The 20,377-nt window shown below is 42.7% G+C and overlaps 1 protein-coding gene across 1 annotated transcript in view; it reads right to left on the reverse strand.

The window, feature by feature from the left end:
- Nucleotides 1-1,660: 1,660 nt before the first annotated feature.
- Nucleotides 1,661-20,377, reverse strand: part of LOC147711448 (uncharacterized) — a 1,238,421-nt gene continuing 1,219,704 nt past the window's right edge. Inside the window, exon 6 of the mRNA XM_086919490.1 lies at nt 1,661-1,873. Coding sequence (XP_086775616.1) covers nt 1,661-1,873 — 213 coding nt within the window. The remainder of the gene's footprint in view (nt 1,874-20,377) is intronic.

Genomic DNA, 20,377 nt, shown 5'->3' on the forward strand with positions numbered 1-20,377 from the left:
TTTAGCCGAAAGACTATTTTTAATTCCAGGGAAAAATATTAGTCAATAAGGAACGTAGCTCGGTACACACATATTTTTAACTAAACTATTTTCTTGGCATGGTTTTCCACTGTGCTAATTCTCGGTTTCATGTTATTAATTTACGATTTACGTGAATGAATGAAATACGGAAAATCATATAACAAGCAAAATCTCTTCTGAATTTCCAAAAGCATTGACAATGCAAGGCATCATACCTACTAAAATACCAAAAACAAATACAGTACACAAGTAAATACTAGGCCTGGGTGTAATTTAAATTACTCAGATGTGATTTGCATGATTTCGGGAAGTTTATGGGCCACATGCATTAAAGGGTTTTGCCCATTCTGTGTCTATGGGAAAATGTGTTCATGCATATATGTTATGTAAAATTCTCGAAATTTTGCCATTACACTGCTTCACATAAAGATACGCCATTTGCATTAAACATTTACCCTGAATGCACAAAAACAAAAGAACGTGAGCAGCTTGTTTATGGTGCTTTTTGGCTTTTGCACTTTTGAAGTGCCAAATCGGTTCTCATGTCAAAAATTGAGCCGAATATGCATTTTGCGCTAAAATGTAGCTATAAATGATGGATTGGTATTTTGCATAATTTTGAATAATTTTGCTGAAATTTGGCATAATTAAGTAAAAGCAAATTATACAAATTTTGCACACCCCTGGTACTAAGATTACTACATATGAAGCAAGATTAGGCATCAAGGTCTCTCTCTCCAGGCTGTTGATCCTATGCATGACACTAAGAAAAATCAGTATATTTTTAATTCTTGATTAAATACAGTGGTTCGAGCTTCCTAAGCCTTATGTGAGGAAAGTGGTTAAAAGCAGCTCAAACACCAAATACTGCCATTTTCTGCATGTCTCAAATAGTTTGGTATTACAGAAATACCCAATGTTCAGGCAGAGTTTTTCCAGGCAAGTAAGACTTTGCTCAAAGAAATGAGGGTGTCTTACTGGTGCACGTTCTATCAAAAGATACCCCCTATGGGGTGATTCGGGTGTTACAGAAACTAATAAAAATAAATAAAAAGCATGATTTGGGCCTATTTCTCCCACATATGTTTACGGCCAGGAGGTACCATAGATGTCTGGAAGCCTACGTAAGTGGGGTTGAACCACCAACAGGGAACCTTGATCCTCAGCAAAGGAAGATCTTAACATTACCTTAACACCTCAATGCAGCAAGGGTTGGGCCATGTTTCCAATTTTGTGCAAGAGCATCCCTATTTCTTCGACGGTCCTTCAAACTACCCACAACATTTGGCGGGCCCTCAGACATTCCTCATGAGATTTGCACGGGAGACGGATATCCACCGGTGATGGCACGCACTTGGAGTAGTATATCAGTTTAGGATGCGACTGAGTTTCAAATAAGTTTACCCAATATACTGGAAAGGGAAGCCCAGGATAAGCTTGTTTTTCAGCTCAGCACAAATTTGCAAGTGTAGACTTTATGAAATGCCCCCTATATTCTTCCAGATTTTTTTTCAAAATACACAAGATCCGCAAATAGAAAGAAAATGATGCGGTTTTTGCTGCAGGTTAGTTCAGCTTCATATTTCGCTAAATGTGAGTCCCACCCCGCCACTATGCTCCACAGTGCTTAGTTTATAGTTCAGAAATATCTGTGGATGTGTTTCTGGCCTAATGCATTGAAAGGGGCTTTTATTTCAGTTAATACTAAAATAGCCTGTAGGAACTTGAAAGGTGGTCCTGGCTTGCAGGCTTCTAAACTTGCTTTCCAAACACAGCCTTCTGGCGTTTCCTTGGGGTCCTGCTTGACCTCATGTCTTGGAGGCAGCTTCCTGTCGCAGCAGAGATCAATTGGCTGCAATGATCAAAGACTGAATTTTCCTTTTTGAGACAGTAAATAATGCTTGTGAACAGAATTCCTAAGCAGACGTCCCATTACTCCTTGATTTAAGGTAATGTGAGGTATGAGGCATGACATTCCTGCCATTTCAATTCTCAGCTGTCCTCTGAGGAGAGCCGGCAGACATACAATTTAAAATTCTGCATCGGTGGCATTGGACAGTGGCCAAATGACTGAGCCGGGGATGTCTGCACATAATGCAATGCAGATGTTGTTTTGCCAGAGAGGACATATGTTGAGCATTGGCGCATTGTTTCGAAAATCGTGGCAATGTTCTCCTGGTTCGTTGGCTAAAAAATATTCCACTGGGCATGAATTTTGATCTCTGTCATACAAGGAGTCGGAGGAGTCCTTGAACTGAGGGTGAACAATGTCACTGCTCTCTGTAAAAAGGGGTTGTTTACATCTTACAAAATCATATTGTACACTGTGAGAAATTGAGTTGTTGGTTGAGGAGGGTGTCAGCCCTTCTCTAGCATCAGCCACCTTGCTTGTCAGGGTGAACCACAAAAAGTCACAAAATTAACCTGTGCCTAACCCTCCTGTAGCTTGGCAAAAAAGCACTCAGGCTTAACTTAGAAGTAATGTGTAAAGTATGTATGCAGTACTCAAACAGTAAAAAAGAAAAAACACAACGCAAAAAAAATCTCACACCAAGTTAGAAAAATAGAGAAAATGTGATAAATTATTTGAGACTAAAACGATAAAAATGTAATCAGTAGAACCATAGATATGCAATTTCAAATGTTCCACATAGGAATAGCACCTAAAAGGACAAAGTGCTATTCACACTTTTCTGGTTGTGCAAGATGAGGTGAAAGTCATAAATTCAGGCTGGTCGCAATGGAGCGTGGGTCTGAAACATGGACCATGTTAGTCCTGCTGCGAAAAGTTATCATCTCAAAGTCAGGCTTGAAGAGTCCGGTTTGTGGTGGAAGACGTCGTGAGAAGCAGGGAGAGCATAATGGATGGTCATCGTTGTAACACAAAGAGCAAGCTGAGTATCGTGGATGGTCTTTACTGTAGTACGAAGATCCTGTCAGGCGTCGCAGACAGTCGTTGCTGGTGCTTCGCATTGGCAGTCATTGGGGCTGTGGATGCTGGTAGTGTGCATGCAGATCGAGCAATGCCGGTCTTTGTAGGCGGTCTCTGTAGTGCAAAGAATCAGGTTCATCAGAGCTTTGCATTAGAGGTCAGTGCAGATGGCAAGATATTAGCCCGAATGGGCCCATTCGAGGTCAAGAAGAGCCCTCAAGGATTTCCCTTTCTCTTATAGGAGGAGCTTAACCAATGCCACTCCAAGGACCCAGGACCTGGGATGCACCTCTTGGGGATCAGGAACTCACTCCAGCAGAGGGCAGCAGGACTCAGACAGGTCAAGTTGCAGGGCCAGGCAGGTCCAGTGCAGCAGGCCAACTAGGCCATTGCAGATATACTTTTGGAGCTTGTTGTGTCCCTGTAGCTCAAAACAGGAGGCTAGCTAACTAGCCCCCTGAGTCATCCAGGGAGCCTGGGAAGATGGAAGCAGGACCAGCCTTCCTTCTCAGACAGCAGGACAGGCCTCAAGCAACAGGGCAGTCCTCCTTCTGTAGTGTCCAAAGGTCGAAGAGCATACTTAAGAGTGGGTTGAGGGTCCACTATTCTTACCTGGTGTCAGCTTTAAAGTAAAGGAAACTTCTGGAGCTTTCGCCCCACAGAAGTGTCTGGAATTTCCTGCCTCGCTACCCTGGCTCCACTGCATCTGGGGTCACAAACGGCTAGTGTGAAGTTCTTTGTGGGTGAGGTAAATCACCTCCTTGTTACTGCATTTATCAAGTGGATGTTGAGAAAACATTTTATACGATATATCTCTAAAGACAAACAATATTATGTGACAGGCCTTTTTGCAGTTATACAAAATTATCCCTTTTGCGTCCTACATTCAAACAGTTCTTGAAAAAAATTACAGCTCAGTATTACTAAAAAGGAAATGAGATCTTCGCAGGTCTTCAAACAAGGGCTTTTTAGAGTCCTATTAAAAGACATATATTAAAACTCAGCCACATTAAGCAGGAGGGGTAACAAAGTGTTCTGGACCGATGTTCAAATTCTTTTTGTTAGGAATCACTGAGCACAGATCTAATAGGGTAATAAAAGGACAATAAAACAACAGGTGTTCGATACACTTTCCTGTGTAGCTTACTGTATGAACAAGGGATCAGAAGAGTTAGAGCAATTTGTCAAATTTTAATTAATATGATATAATAATAACCATGAAGAGACAATTCAAGCAGCTGCAATTTTAGGTGCATTTGGGGCTTGTCTCTCTTCGAAGTGAGAGTCTTTTGATAACTGAGGCTGCATCAAATAGAGTACCATTTTGTTCCACTATCACACAATAAAAGAAAAAGACATTGAACTTTGTGAACAACTATGTATTGAAGATAAAGCATTTTAAGAGCTCTAACATTCTTTTGTGCTCTTCTATAGCTTTACTGCTCTTCTCAAGGTCATCTTAAGTGCTGTAGTAGGTTTTATATGCCACAAACAGAGGTTGCAAAAACAGATATTTTTTAAGGCATGGATAAAATGGGCAATTGCTTGTCCAGGAAGTCACTTTCCATGAGCAACCCTTGGTAACACATCTTTCTCTGTTTCACCTCTGTCTTTTTCTCTGTCTACTACTCTGTCTCAGCCTCTCTGCCTCCCTCTGACTACCTGTACCCGTGTCTCGACCCAGAGTCATCTAACAGATTTTTAGGGCTCCCGGTGAGACATATCTCAGCTATTTTTGTTTGACTGTTCAATTTTTCTGAATGTTTAATATATACTTCAATACTGGTGACGTGGCATCATGCAGGCTTGATTTAGCTCAAAATATGTAATAAAGTGCAAAATTGTTCAAGCAGGGGTTCCGAAAATATGTCTTGACAGGGACCTCAAAAACTCTCATGATGTCATTAGACCAAAAAAACCTGTGGGGTACACAACTTGCATCCTGCTTGTAATACCGATTCAGCTGCAAACAAGTTTATGCTAGAATTGGGATTTCTGGGCCCTTCATAATGAGGGCCTAAATGGCATTCTGGTTGAGAAGCTCATTTTTTAAACTTGTATTTTCTGTGAAAATGATTATATTGATAGCCATGCTTTCTTCTCCAGTCTTCAAAAAGAAATTCTGGATTGATCTAGCTTTTTTGACATTGCTTTCAGTTGAATGTTGCAAAACAAAACAAAACAATAGACTGCTAGTTACAGCTCTTCCCCGCGACTCCATGGACGTACCCACCAACACACGTCACATCCAGAGAGGGAGCTATAAGGGAAGGTTGCAGCTGCCGACCCCTACCTGCTATACAGAAACTGAACTGAAGGCCTTAGACCTGGGGCTGCTCATTCCAGGATACGCTGCTGTATTTTCACCCCCGCCCAACCACGGTGCAAGGTTGGTGTTTCCTAAGTCTCCTTACTGCTACAGCCATCCACACTGTTGCGGCACCGCTGCTGCTCCCTACCGTCGTCACTGTACCTGGCCCGCTCGTGAAGGCGGACGGGTTCAGGTGTAGGCAGGGTGCTTAGGGCACTGGGAGGTGGCTACAGGTGCCATGATGCTGTGTTGCATCCGACTGTGGTGCGGCTTATTTGGCCGTGGCAGTCCCTTTAGTCTCTCCAGCTGCAGTAATCCTTTCAGCTGGGGGGAGGGGGGGTTCTAGTAGTTTAACAGTGGCAATGGCTGCTGAAAACTAGGATCTAGGACAAGAGCTGGGCTGAGCTAATATTTGAGCCAACAACTGAGCATGCAGCCTGGGGCTACTAACAGAAAAGGGGGTGGTGATTAACAGAGTGTCTGAATTAAGCAGACCACTCTTACCCAGTCCAAAGATCAGGGCTTGATCCATCACCGTTTTTTAGCTCACTGCACCATCCCAGCTCAGAGCCTGGCTACATGCAAATTAGTCTGTTCCTGTCCCAGTGCATGATGGGAACAGGGCAAACCAAACTACCAAGCCAATTCTTCTACTGGGAAGGAAACAAGCTTCCGGGGACCGGTTTCTGGCATTTCAGCCGTCGTCGGCCTGGCTTGCTTGAATCCTGATGGTGCAATGAGCAAGGGACTCACATCTGAGTATACCCTTCCACGCTTATGGTGGACAAAATGATTCAGAAAAGGGGGTGGTGATGAACAGAGTGTCTGAATTAAGCAGACCACTCTTGCCCAGTCCAAAGATCAGGGCTTGATCCATCACCGTTTTTTAGCTCACTGCACCATCCCAGCTCAGAACCTGGCTACATGCAAATTAGTCTGTTCCTGTCCCAGTGCATGATGGGGTATATTAGGCGCAGTCTTGAAGAGATTGGGAGCAGAAATATGTGTGCTGATCCAGAATCGTTTTGTGGCATTTCCAAGTCCATGCTTAAGGAGCTGTATTGGAGACATGCATATGGTAGAAAACACACGACTGGGGGGAGGGGATTTTGGGGGGTAGGCTTCCTGACCTCAGCTTTTCTGGAATTCCTATTGTCTCGTAGAGAACATGTATACAATCGAGCCTCCGGCTGCCAGATCTCTCTATGTCAAGTTCCACGTCGGGGCCTTGCTGCTTCGATCACTTGCTGTGAAGTGGCAGCATCCCCATGGTGATGCTAAACCTGACCTGAGCTGTCCTTTTGGCCCAGAGGCTAAGTAAACTGTAGACCATGTCCTGTATTTTTGTCTTCAATATTATGCACATAGGAGGACGTGAATCTTGCCACAATCTGAGCATTAGGGACTTTATAATTGCAACTAGGATATTAAAGGCAGACACCGCTCAACCAATTGTATTTGTGGTTTCTCGCTTGCTCACATATCTGTGGAGACACAGCCAGAAAAGAGTCGCCCTGTTGCTGCTTAATTAATAGTGCTCAGAGCCTGTTGTATTTTGCAGATTCCTGTGATATTATAAAATGTATGCTGCCTTTGAATATCGTCTTCCAGCACATGCTACAGACAAATTGTCTAGGAGCTCTGAAATGACCTTTGCCTCATTCAAACTGTTGTGATGTCCCTCTCATATGCTGCTAGTTCTTATACTTATATCCCCTTTTAACTATTTTATGTGTTATGATTTTAATGATTTTAATGATATGACTTTAATGTTTTAACTTGCTATATTTGCTTTTATGGCAATTGCCAAAATAAAATCTAATAAAGGTAAAGGCAAAACAAAAGTAGTTTAGTAAGTACAGCAGCTGTTAGCTCTCCTTAATATATTGGCCACAAGCTGCTGGTGTATCTGTAATTTCACCTGCCTTTTCCCTTGATGCATGTGCCAATAGATGTTTGCAGAGGATTAATTGTTCTCCTTTAGAAAAGATAGTCAACCCACTTTAAAGGAGAATTGATTAAGCAGTGCGTTATATATATCACAGAGAACTGGGAGCAGAGAGATGGGTAGAGCTCTTTCACGGCTTGCAACTTTTACTCAACTTCATTTTGCAACAGTCTGTAAGAGTGTGGTTAGTTTGTCAGAGTCAGGAGCTGAAGATTATCTCCCCACCCGAACAAAGAAAGATTACCCTGTCCTGATTTTAGATAGCAACAGACTCTGCATGCAGTAGCTACATTTCCCACAATCCTCTATTACTGATTTATAAAGAGGAGGTTGCAATAAAGTGAGTGTAAAACAAGTCTCAGATAGGAAAATACTCGTACAGAAAACAGCCATGGCCTATTAACCCATTGTGCGCTGGCTGAATTTTCGCGCTGTGCGGGCGAAATGAAGAGTGGGCGGGGTTCAGACGGCCGCCGGCCGTCCTCGGTTCACACCCACTGTGACATGTGACGGCCCACGGCTGATCGCAGCACGCAAGGGGTTAATGCCGTGGATGAACTACGGCAGGAGACACCTTTAGTGGGCATCTTAAATTATGTTCATGCTCATTTTCTCTTCGCCCACAGCAGTTAGGGCTTCACAAAAAACAGGATTATTGAAAGATTGGTTGAACCTGTTTCAAATCTTCCTTTCATTTTCCAGGTGCGCCTAATCTAAGCTAAAGCTATAGGATAACCAATGACCATTTAATAGAAAATGTATCTGATGTAGCAATCCTGAAATACTGGCAAAGATCTTACACTCCTGGTGTTAATTTGGACTCTCCTTCTGTAGATGCTTAGGAGACTGCCATTGATCTAAAATGTGTAACCCCGTTCCTGTCTGTAAGGGCAAAGAACTTATGCCTGGCGCAACATCTAAAGGGTTAACACAGATGAACGAGGACAGCAACTACAAGGAAGAGTCTTCCTTTAATTACTGCAAATTGGGAAAATTATGCAGCAACTAAGCATTCATGATTTTTTCTTTACTGTCCATGTCATCACCACTGGAGGAGAGAAGTGAGTCTTAGATGCAATGAAGAATGTTATCTCAAAAGGAAACATGCCTTGAGATGATCAGTTAAAAGAAGCAAAGCAAACTGTCATTTCAAATTTGCAACCCCAGAGTCCAGAAGATAACCTTTGTGGTGTTGCTGCTGGTGGAATCAACATTGTGGTTTGCTCTGTGACCATTCCTACTTGCTGGCTTTTCTGTTGTGTCAGCAATGGATCATATCAAAAGAAGGGACAGCGCCAAATTTAGATTTATGCATAATTGATCTATCTTGGGATCAGATGTATGACCATTCCATTTTGCAAGTTGCAAGTTGTGAAAGTTTGCGACTCGCAAAATGGAATATACAACAGCGTCTCAGACACTGTTTGTGATTCCTAATGTTCAGGAGGCAGGGAGTAATTTGTGACCCATTAGGAATGGCCAGCACTTGCCGGGATGGTCGCCTGCTGGGGTCAGCAGACCACCATGTCTGTGACTGCTTTTTCAATAAAGCGTTTTTTTAATGCAGTTCGTTCTCCTTAAAGGAAAATAGGAAGCATCAAAAAAAGAAAAATGAAATGCTTCTGTTTCATTTTTTAAGAGTAAGCAGTGGTCCGTGGGACCATTGCCTGGCCTTAAAAAGATATTTTCACATCCATTCACAAGGAGTTTGCAAGTGCCTTTCACCCACTTGAAGTAAGTGGTAAACTGCGAGTGTTTTGCGACCACAAATGCGGTCACAAAACAATGCTAGATACCATTCTGACTTGCTATTAGGAAGGCACGCCCTTGGCATGCCCCTTCCTAATAGCGACTCTCAAACACTATCTTGTGAGTCACGACTCGCAAAAAAGTGTTTGTAAATACCACCTGCCTTTTTTGCAGTCCCAAACGAGCGGATTTACCATTTGTGACTGCAAAAAACGGTTGTACATCTGGCCCTTAGACTCATGTCCATTAACTCTTTCCTGGGCAAGGAAAAGCCTTCTGCACCAAGATCCCGTCTGCCAGATATTAAGCCTTTATGGTTTCACTTTTTCAATACCTTAGTTGGGATTTTCATTTAGGGCTGAGCTACATGTGTCAGCACTCAAGTGTGTCTGTAAGGGTTGTATGTCAATACAACGCGGTGTTTACACCGCACTACCATTACAACGCTGGTTTTACAACGCAAGTCGTTACCACAACTTGCGCTGTAGGGTGCTGGAGTTAGGAATAGTAAAATTTACTATTCCAACACCAGCCTAGGTACAGTTGCGAAGGTGTTGGAACAGTAAATCTACTATTCCTTAGCCTAGAGCGCCCTCCAGCGCAAGTCGTGGTAACGACTTGCGTTGTAAAACCAGCGTTGTAATGGTAGTGCAGTGTAAACACTGCATCGTAATGGATGTTACCCGTATGTAAGTATACAACGTTTATCATCTATGTTCAGGCCATATTACTTAGTATTCTATAGACACTACGAACACGATATGGGAAGTGGGGTGGGGTTAACACGTTGATTAGTAAAGAAAGTGCACCATTAAATAAAATCGGTGCATAAAGTTCGAAAGAGTACTTCAGTGAAAACACTCAACTCTGGCCACAATGATCTATTTTCAAGTTCCATTTTGTAGAGGAGAATTTTTAAAGCAAAATAATATGCCTTTGTTGCCTTTGTATTAGCGCGAACAGGCGGGTCCAGGAGCCGAAATTGGCTACAGCCTGCCAAATCAGAGCACCATTGGAAGCGAGGAGGTGCCAGGTTCTAGACAGAAAGTCAGCTTTTACCGGCGCTCCAGATGCCAGGTGATAAGAATTACTGATGCGTCGCTTTCAGAGCAGTTTGCTTTATGGCTTGGCGGATCCAATGCTGAGATTCAGCTGCGCTTCATTAGCATACAGAATGACGGCCTACAAAAGGGTTACGCCATGGTATCAAAAACGGTCAGTCCATTGTGGTTCCACAGCCAGCTATGTGTCATTTTTAGCAAAAGTCTGGCAAAGGCGCTTACAGACTGCATCTGTACATTTAATTAAGCCCATCCCCCTGGATTTGTCAAGAAGGGGGGGGGGGCATCTCGCCCCAGAGAAAGATTTAAAAAAATGGAACCGCCCGTGCCACGTGAGGCAATAGTAGCTGGCACTGATTATTTGCTCGTATCATACAATGTTATGGTCTGCTAAAAGCTGCAGCGCTTAATTTGTAGGGCAAGAAAAATTAAATTGCCAGGACAATTAAGGACTGCACTTGTTATCTTTTAACTAGGAATATTGCTCAGATATTAACATTTCTATCAAACTCACACGTTAGCTTTCTTTGTCATTAGGGGTGAATGTGCTAGAATTATAATAAGACAACACATTTAATTGCTTGTCAAAAATCTGTGGAGAAAAATGTGTATGACTTGCAATTTTAATAACTGAAAAAATCAATCCGCTCAGTGGAACCGCACAAGAAAATATTAGCCTAAGTTATCAGCAGTTCCACAGCATGATGGTGATGGTTTTCTATGGGACAGTTCCTTCTTAAGAAGGCTGTTGCAAATGGACTGATGTGTAGGGCTATATCGCGACATCCTTACCGCTAATGGGGCAGCCAATACTGGAAATTGAGAAATAGGCTTTCATTTTCTTTTGCAAAATGACTTTTTGCTCTGCATGTTCCTGATAAGTAAGGAATGGATGTGCGAGGAAGCAGCTTTGCCTTTTCATTGACATCAGTACAAATCTATCTGTATTTTTAATCAAATGCACAAAGTCACATTGTTAGTGATAATCAGGGATTTTCTGTAAAAGGGCTTAAGAGGGTTTACATTTTTTAATATTCTTAAATCATCCTATCATGCAGACTTGCATCCTCATATATTTATTATGGAAGCTTTATGGATGGCTAATCTGGTTTCTAGTAAATTCATGGGAATTTCCCAATTTTTCAAAATTCCTGAAAGACTTCCCAGAGTGGCCAAGTGGATCCTAGATTCAAACAGGTGCCACATAGTCAGCATCAGTTAGTAAATCGCTCAGACCACCACATTTAGAAAAGTCGCACAATAACAAAGATGCAAAAGGCTATCTTGAACCGCTCTAGACATAAAATGTCTAGTTAATATGTTCTATATAAGAAAAACAGATCTTTTTCACTGCATTTCCTGCTAAGTGGGTTACAGTTCTTAAATATTTCGGTTTCATAATGAACGGCTTCACTAACCCTTCCTCCATTTGCAATCTACACAGTTGCTTTTGGAATGATTTTCGCATGTCTGGTATTGTGATGATTACACAAACTGTCAATCCGTTGTGGTTGTGCCCATTTATTTGTGTGCAGCTGAGTGCTGGCCCAGAGAGCTTTTTATTTTTGGACAATACATGTACACCCACATGGATCAAGCGATTTTGGAGCCGCAAACGGTGCGAATCGCAAAATTCGGCCGTTTGCGATTCCAAAATCACTTTTTGGGATGCATTAAACAATTGTGTAGGAATCGCAATTTTTTGTGATTTCTAAAAATGCGATTGCATTTAAGGAATCACATTTTTGCGATTCCTTAAATCCAATGCATGAATGTTTTAAAAAATGTGAATTCGCAAATAGAGGGAGCAAATTAACACGAGGGTGAACCTTGTGTTAATTTGCGAAATCTTTCAAAAATGCATAAAAATGCATTTTTGAAAGTGTCATGTTACACACACACATGTCCTTTGGACATGTGTGTGTGAAACTTGCACTTACAAAAACATTTCAAGGGTGCAGGGGGGGTCCTTTGGCCCCCCTCAGCACCCTTGAAATGCATTAACAAATTGCGATTCGCAAAATGAAATCGCAAAATGTTAATGCCTTCCCATTGATTCCTATGGGCCTTTTGGCCCATAGGAATCAATGGGAATGTTTTCCTTAATTGCGATTCGCAAAATGTGAATCGCAATTAAGGAAAATTAAGAAATCGCAAAAATATTTGCGAATTATTCATGCATTGCCGTTTGCGATTTCTAAATTGCGATTCCCTAATTTTCGCAATTTAGGAATCGCAAACGGGTGCAATGATGCATGTGGGTGTAAAAGCCTTCCTCAATGAGTACCGGGGCCCATTTTGTATTAAGCACAAGAAGTATAGAAACCCAGAAAAACATCTAGCCAAACTCAGAATACTAAAGGAAGTGTACCTTGGAAATAAAGATTCCCTAGTATTGGTAATTGCGGGTGAGAGAACGCACGTTACTGGGTAAGTCAAAATGAGGCCTTAAGCATCGCCATCAATTTCAGTTCCACAGCAAAAGGTTGCCTAACAAAATTGTGAAAATGTTTATTATGGACTGTTAAGACAGTAGACCACTGGCAAGGTGGTTTGGCCAACAATTTTACATGAATTTAGGTCCAAATGTGTACGTTTAGGAAGATTTCTGCATTCTCCTGCAATTGCATGCTGACAAATGAATCCCTCTAAAGTCTCATCCAATGGTGGACAAACCAGTGACATCCATAAATCCTTACCCTGTGTAACCCAATAGAAACTAGAATAATCCTGTTTCTCCGACCCTGCTAAAAGTTAGTTCAAAGACATGCCTATTCTCACAATAATCCATTCAACCTTTGTGTCCTCCTGCATTGTTAATACTTTAAATAGATGTGACTTACGATCTTAAGATTTCTGTTCTTCATTTACTTAATGAACACTTTGTTTTCCCAATTGCTTAATGTAAAAAAAAAAAAGCAAAATAGACAGCGCAGGCACCCAGAGCTTTTCTTAAGACCCCACACCCAGGGCTGCTAAAGTCTGGAGTCGCTCAATTGTAAGGCTGCCCAAATCTTGATTCTACACCATGCCCCTTTATTACATCTCTTCCTGCCTCTTTACGTCACTATTACAGGTGCATTTTCATCCATGCTTTGTCCTTTTGCCACTGATTTTCTACATTTTGGGTCCTCCTTCTTCCTCTCTCTTGCTCAGGGTCAAAGTCTGATGATGAAAAATAATTCCTGGTCCCCTAAAGAGTATGCTGGCATCCAACACCTGCAAGGACTGGCACAAAATAAACACTGTTTCTTCACTTTCATTTATTTAATATAAAACTTGAACTTTAATCTCAAGATGTAACTGAATGCCAGCGCTACCGGTAAGAAAGCCCATGTACATAGTCTTTTTCCATAGCACAACCCCAAAACAGAAGCCCTTTCTTCTGTGGTATGGGCAATTTATGACCATCTGTGACCTCTACCAAGGAGTTCTTTCATCTCTTCCTACATATTATATTTCAATGCCCTGCCTCACACATGCTTTTGGATTCTTTTTTCATAATTATGTGAAAATACTAAGAACATGTCCAGGTCATGGATCATTGGTCATCAATCAAAGCTGCTGGCAGGTGAGGCTTTAGAACCATTAGAGAGAATGATTCAATTACACTATGAAGCTTCCTACCGGGACTGTGTACAGATCAAGTAATAATATCATTGTTTGAATAAGACGGATTGAGACTGGTGAAAGGAAACCAACAAAGGTGCCATCATTGATTGCACTACAAAGAATTGGTTGGGAATTTGTACAGTTGTATTTAAAGAAACAATATCACACCCTAATCAGTGGGATGGTAGGGCAAAAGTTAATCTTTAGGAATTTTCTCTTTGTGTGATAATACTCTGGACAGGTTTTGAGAATGACCATTATTTGTTCTACTATCAATATTTTTGTGAATATTGAAGTGTTTTACTGGAACAATGATAGTTCTAAACAAGGAAGGCACTTTTGCACTGCAAATCATATTCTTAAAGTATTGCCAAAATTTGCAAAAAGCAAGGAGCAACTTTATTTTAAAAAATTGCATTGACATTCTCTTTTCCCACCATGATGGTACCATGCTATTCTAAGAAAGGGGTGTTGGACCTGGCATCCTTGGGGTGGTTTCTCCTAACTTTATCCTTTTGCAGACTTCGTTTTTGCTGACCTTAGGACTTTGATTCACCTACCCACTGCTAACCATTGGTAAAAGGCTTGTGCTGTTTTTTTAAAAATATGGTAACATATGCTTATACCCAATTGGGATATTAAATTGGCTTGTAAGTCCCTAGTAAATTGGCACTGCATGTGCTGAGGGCCTGTACATTTAATGCTACTAGTGGGGACTAGTTGTGCAACCCATTTAAGTAGCACTTTAAACATATCTCAGGCCTGCCTGTGTGTGCAGTTTAAACTTCCATTTCGACCTGGCAAAATAAAGTTTTTGCCAGGCCCAAACCTTCTTTTTTTAAAACATATTAGTCAGTCCTAGGGTAGGCACTTGACAGCCCAAAGCGCAGGGTGAAATGTATTTAAAAAGCAGGGCATGTACCCTTAAGTTTTACCTGTCCTGGTAGCAGGACAAAACCGGCCCTGGCAAAGTGCTCGGCCAGCCCCCTGGGGGTGTGACCGAGCTCTTTGTCGGGCCGGTTTCTGGCCGATTTTGTTACAGGGCCGCATGCTGCAAAAACGGCCCTGTAACAAAAATGGACCCCTGGGCCCAAAACCGCCCCCCACCGGTGCGGCGCACTGGGGGATTGCCCAGTGCCTGCAACGGCCAGTCCGGGCCTACCTCGTAGTGAAACCTCTTACATCTGTTTTTTACTACTGCAATGCGTAACTCTCCCATAAGATAATATTGGAGTTAGCTTATTATATTTTAGAAGTGTAATTTCCAAAAAGGAACAGGAAACCATTCCATGTTTGGTGTCTCTTGAATCACAATTCAAAATCCTAACTTATGGTGAAGTGGATTTTAAATTGCAATTAGCCTGCAGCCTGTCTCTGGGTCATATGACTGGGTGTGGGCGCCAGCTAGTGTGAGAAATTAGGTTACTGTTTGACTGGGGAATAGCCCTGGTCAAGCAGCAACCACAGTCCGAGTCAGGGCAAGGCACAAAAAAAAAACAAATTAACCTGTTCACAACCCCCGGTGGATTGGCACCGAAAAGTCAGGCTTAATTTAGATGCAATGTGTAAAGTATTTAGGCAACAATTCAATCAGTAAAACAGTAAAAACAACACACACAAATGTTCCACACCAGGTTAGAAAAATAGAACTTAAATTATTAAATAAAACAAGACCACGACCGGTGGTCATGGATGGGCTGGAGTTGTGCAGTGGCCGTCCTCTGCGGGCAATCAATGTTTGCTATGCGAAGAGACAGGCTGGTGGTAGCTCGCGCAGCATTTTGGTGCGAGTGTTGTGATTCCGGTGCGAATGGGCACCATTCGCGATCGCAAAGAGCGCCAAAAGCGTGATTTGGAAGTGATCATCTTCTGAAGACTCCCTTCTCATAAATCTGTTATGTCTCTATACATCTGTATCCCTAAGTATTTGAATGTGGTGGGCGCTACCTGTATGGTCTTGTCTCTAAAAGGAATTATTGGGCAGATTGGCATATCTACAAATAGGAAAGCATATGATTTGTCAATATTAATTTGGAGCCCTGAGAGTGTCGCAAAGACTGAAAATGTCTGGGCAACTGCAAGTTAATTCATTATGGAGATCTTTGGAATACAATATTATGTTGTGCATGTACAAGGATGTTGTGTGAACTCATTATATCTACGCCAAGCCTATGACACCCTGGGATGGCATTATATGTTGGCCGACTTTCAGCACTTCGGAATCGCTCCTAGTTACGTACGGTGGATTAAACTCTTATATACCTCCCATACAGTGAGGGTGAAGACAGACACACATATCTCAGATACCTACCCAATTTTCCAGGCAAGGTTGCTTACTATCCCCATTGATATTCGTGATTGCACTGGAACCGCTAGTGCAGCGAACTGAACAGGGGGCGCTCGACTAGGGACCCATAGTTCATGAGACATCCTTGTACACCTACAACATAAAAGAATGCAGGGCATATGTGCATTTCGAAGGCTTGCCTCTAGAAGTTTCTCCCCACTTCAGAGGTACAACTGCTTTTAAATACTGAACCTCAAACACCACCACCACTACAGTACACCTCTGGACCTGTGGATACTCTTCAAGGAAGAAGGACTGCTGAGCTGCCACAAGGACTGCCACTCTGCTGGACTGCTGCTATAAAGGAACTGCTGCCCTGGGTGCTCACCTGCTGTCTGCTGCCTTTTTGTCTAAGGAAGAAGAATTGGACCTGCAACTTCATCTTGAAACCAGGACCCTAGAGTGACTCCAGGTGCTAGCCTGCTGGCCTCCTGATCTGAGCCTCAGGGACATAAAACACTGCCAAACTAGCTCCTGAACCCAGCTGCAGTGAGTTTATGACCACCAAGGATGGCCCCCTCAGGAACTGGACCCTTGGAGTGGCTCAGCACGCTCAAATCAAGCTATTGGGCTCTTCACTTCCTTCATTTTCCTGTGCTTTCAGATAGATGTTTTTGCGCTATTCTTTGGCTGCTGAAGCTTGCTCTTTCCTCTCATGCGCTTCTTTCATCCACATTCGTACACAGTCAAACATATCTGGTCTACTTTTGTGCTTATACTGATTTTTTCAAAGATCGAATGACCCATTTGTTGGCTGCATTGTAGCGTTGTGATTGGCTTAGGGGAGGGAGGCTGCTTGCCAGCTTCATGTTCCTGTCAGAGCCGGAGGTAGGAGAGCTGGAGCAGAGAAGATGTGGCACCCGGCCTCAAGGTAAGTTTTTTTTTATTTGGACCCCCCTTGCATGACCTCCCCCCCCCCCCCAACACCCCTCCCGACCCCCGCGCCCGCCCGCCACACACACGTAATGCCGTCTGCCACTGCTCAATAGATTACTTTTGAAATGACTAAATGCTGTACTTGCCCCCCTTTTATTCAAACGCATGGCCTATTTGGTTGTATCAAAGATCTCATCCATTCTTGCCTATGAATATTTGTCTGACAATCCGAGAGCACGATGCTCTGCAAGAAGGTCGGTACACTGAACTACAGTAAAAAAGGTAACCTGTCAAACATATTTCAGTGGCTAGAAAGCATCATCCAGTAATTCTCCTCAATGATGTATCTGCCCGTAAAAGGGTATTTAAAAGCAACATTTTCCAATCTGTCGTCCATAAATATATGCCATTCATTTACACGTGAGTACTTATTTAGAAACAAATGAGGCCAGGACCAGACCTTGGTAAGGCCATTGCACTTAGCACACATTTCATTTCTATGAATGGCTTCTCCATATTTAAGAAGAAATGGCCAAGCAGCGCTTTAAAATACCTTGTAATATTGACGAGTCTTAGGGAGTGGACCCCTGGCAACTACCCTTCAATCTTTCCTATACAATATATTCCTTTCTGATGCATTGATCCTGATGTGCAAAAATGCACCACTTGCTTCTTTTTTTGTCTTTAGAGGGCAAATCGCCCTGTGCTGTATCAGGATTGTCAGAGGGCTGACAAACCACACAAAAGGAACACGCGTAGCTCAGGTGTGGTGGGGTACAGTTGAATAGGGCTACATGACTGTGCCCAGGCCTCAAAGTCACAGAATACACAAAGCACAACACATGTTTGTGAAGATTACGCAACCATCGGGGATGTGTCTAATTCCTAATTTATTTTGGCAACATGACCTGAAATTCCAAGGAAATGTTGCAATATTAGGTCTCAAGTGAAATGTGGTTTGTAAGCATCACTTGTGACATTTATTTTTTTCACACAAAACGTGCAATGAGGCAATTTTCGTGCAAACTAGCCTCACGTGGGCAGAAAATATGCAAAATTGCAGAATGAAATTCAGGAATTTTGCAATACCTAAAATTCATGAGTTTCACAAATTTCGCAAGTGCAGTAAAAATTTTGCTCAGGCCTAATTTGAATACTCAAGCACTCTCCGGTTTTGAAACAAAAGAGTGTCTTTTCCCTTATACTATAGCTAATTACCAAATTGGAGCTGTAAGTCAGTCGTCATTCAATATCCCCTGCCTGTCTTTTATGCTGAGGCCGGGTTGTGCAGCATCGATTTCGAAAATGTTGTCTTTTTTTCCCACTGTCAGCTGCAAATGCCACATGCAGTTCTCAATCTGTTAAAATCTTCGATCTTACCATTATCTTCCCAGGCCCTCGGTCCCCTCTTCTCTCTCCATTTCTCATTATGCCTTATCCTCTGTCACATTCTCTTTGCCCACTTCCACGTCTTTCACGATTTATTTTGTGATAAATTAAGAATCTCTTGCATGATTTAAGAACTGTTAAAGGTGAGGCTGTTTGACCCTGCAGGTTACAAACTTTAGAATTCAGGCATCCTTGTCCAGTGGGGCCTCACATCAAACTCGAGCCGAATGGGCACAGCAATGTAGACTGCACCAAGACCAGGAATGAGGATGGGGTGCAGATGAATCGGTGAATGGCAGAGACCATGGATGTCAAACAGCCACGGCCCGTGCAGGTAAGAGCATTGGGGCCGGGTGGGGGGAATTTCGACAGACGACAACGAGGGAAAATCAATAATGTATTTAATTTTCATTCGTGGTCGTCTGTTAAATGTCCCCCCAGCCCGGCCCCACCACTCTTAACTACACAGGCCGCTCCTGATGTCAAATCACCAAAATGCCTGGGGTAGCGGAAATGAAATCACACACCATCTGACCTTTACTTTCCCTCATCAGGGCCGGACTGGCCATAGCGGGCACCGGGCAATCCCCTAGTGAGTCGCACGGGTGTGGGCCGGTTTTGGGCCCCAGGGGGCCGTTTTTGTTATAGGGCCGTTAATCTGCCCTGTACTAAAATTCGGACGAAAACCGGCCCGGCAAAGAGCTGTGGGGCACCTTAACCCCACAATCCCCCCCCCCCCCCTCCCTCCCGGAGTGGGGATGGGGAGCCGGCCGAACACTTTGCCGGGGCCGGTTGTGGTTCCCAGTCCGGCCCTGTCGCTCGTGCACACTTTCTTACACATGAGCGCACATTCACACATAGACACACATTCTCCTACATAAACACACAATCACCCCCACCCAACATGGATTTTAGAAATTATTTTGCCTACCTCAGCTGTCAGATAAATGTATATTCCAGCTAATTGTACTTCATTTTTTATTACACTAATAGTGAATAATATCATATCATTCAGTATTAGTGCAATTTAAAAAAAAGACTGAAAACAAGGAAAGTGGAGCCCAAACCAACGTAAGGAACGAGTTCTTGGCACTGATTTTGTCACCTCTGATGCCAGGGGTCACAAAAAAGTCAGTGCCAATTGTTGAAAAAGGCAAGCCAGAGGTCGCACCTGCAACACCTGGCGACCCTTAAATATTGTCCATGGCAGAGCCCAGGAGATACTGCGCATGTACTTTAGAGAGCCACAAGGGTGAGGTGTATGGCTGCCAGCCCCACCACCAGCTGTCCCTTTTGTCCACTCATTCAGCCATAGCACAGAGCTCAGTCGCTGGGCAGCCATGAAACCTGGCCCCGATACGCAGTAGTCTAGGATACAACAGCACTAACCCCTCCCTATTGTGTAACTTCCCTGTGATCTACACACATATCATTTAATAAACCACGGTTTATACATTTGTTAAAAGTGTTGAAGATAACTGGTATCACCATGACCAACTTAGTGATACTCAGTTGATCAACTTTGAAGGAGTTTAAGAGAGCCTAGGCCTGTTAGTATCCAAACATGTAGCTTGCAGTTCACATCAAAAGTAAGAAGTGCTTAACTTTCTCCTAATTTGTAAATACCAACAATAATAATAATAATAACAATATTTCGAATAACAATAATAATAATACATATTATTGTTGTTATAGGATGCCAATTTGTATTTGCAAGCCTGACACCGACAACCGGAACAGAAGGATTGCTTAGTACCAAGGCTGCCTATTCTTGATTATACTTTGTTGCCCCAATTCTGGTCTCTTTATTGAAAGGTTTATTTTTTGCACCACCTTTCCCCCTTTTTCCTCATTTCTGCCTTTCTCTCTCTCTGGCTCACGGTCAAAGTCTGATAGTAAAAAATAAGTCCCAGGCCCCTCACCTGCAAGCACCGCCACAAATGAAGCACTGTTTATCTTACTAAGAAACCTTACTGGCTGATGGCTTCAACCTCTTACACTGACTGTCTTGATAAACGCTCAGTTTGGCAAAGAAACATTTCTATGTCAGATATTTTCATCTATAAACATTGGTGAATTGGAACTACTATCTTCTTCTAGAGAGGAAGAGCAAAAGACTGATGCAACCCGG

Source organism: Lissotriton vulgaris, chromosome 5, assembly GCF_964263255.1.
Source record: "Lissotriton vulgaris chromosome 5, aLisVul1.2, whole genome shotgun sequence".
NCBI lineage: Eukaryota > Metazoa > Chordata > Amphibia > Caudata > Salamandridae > Lissotriton > Lissotriton vulgaris.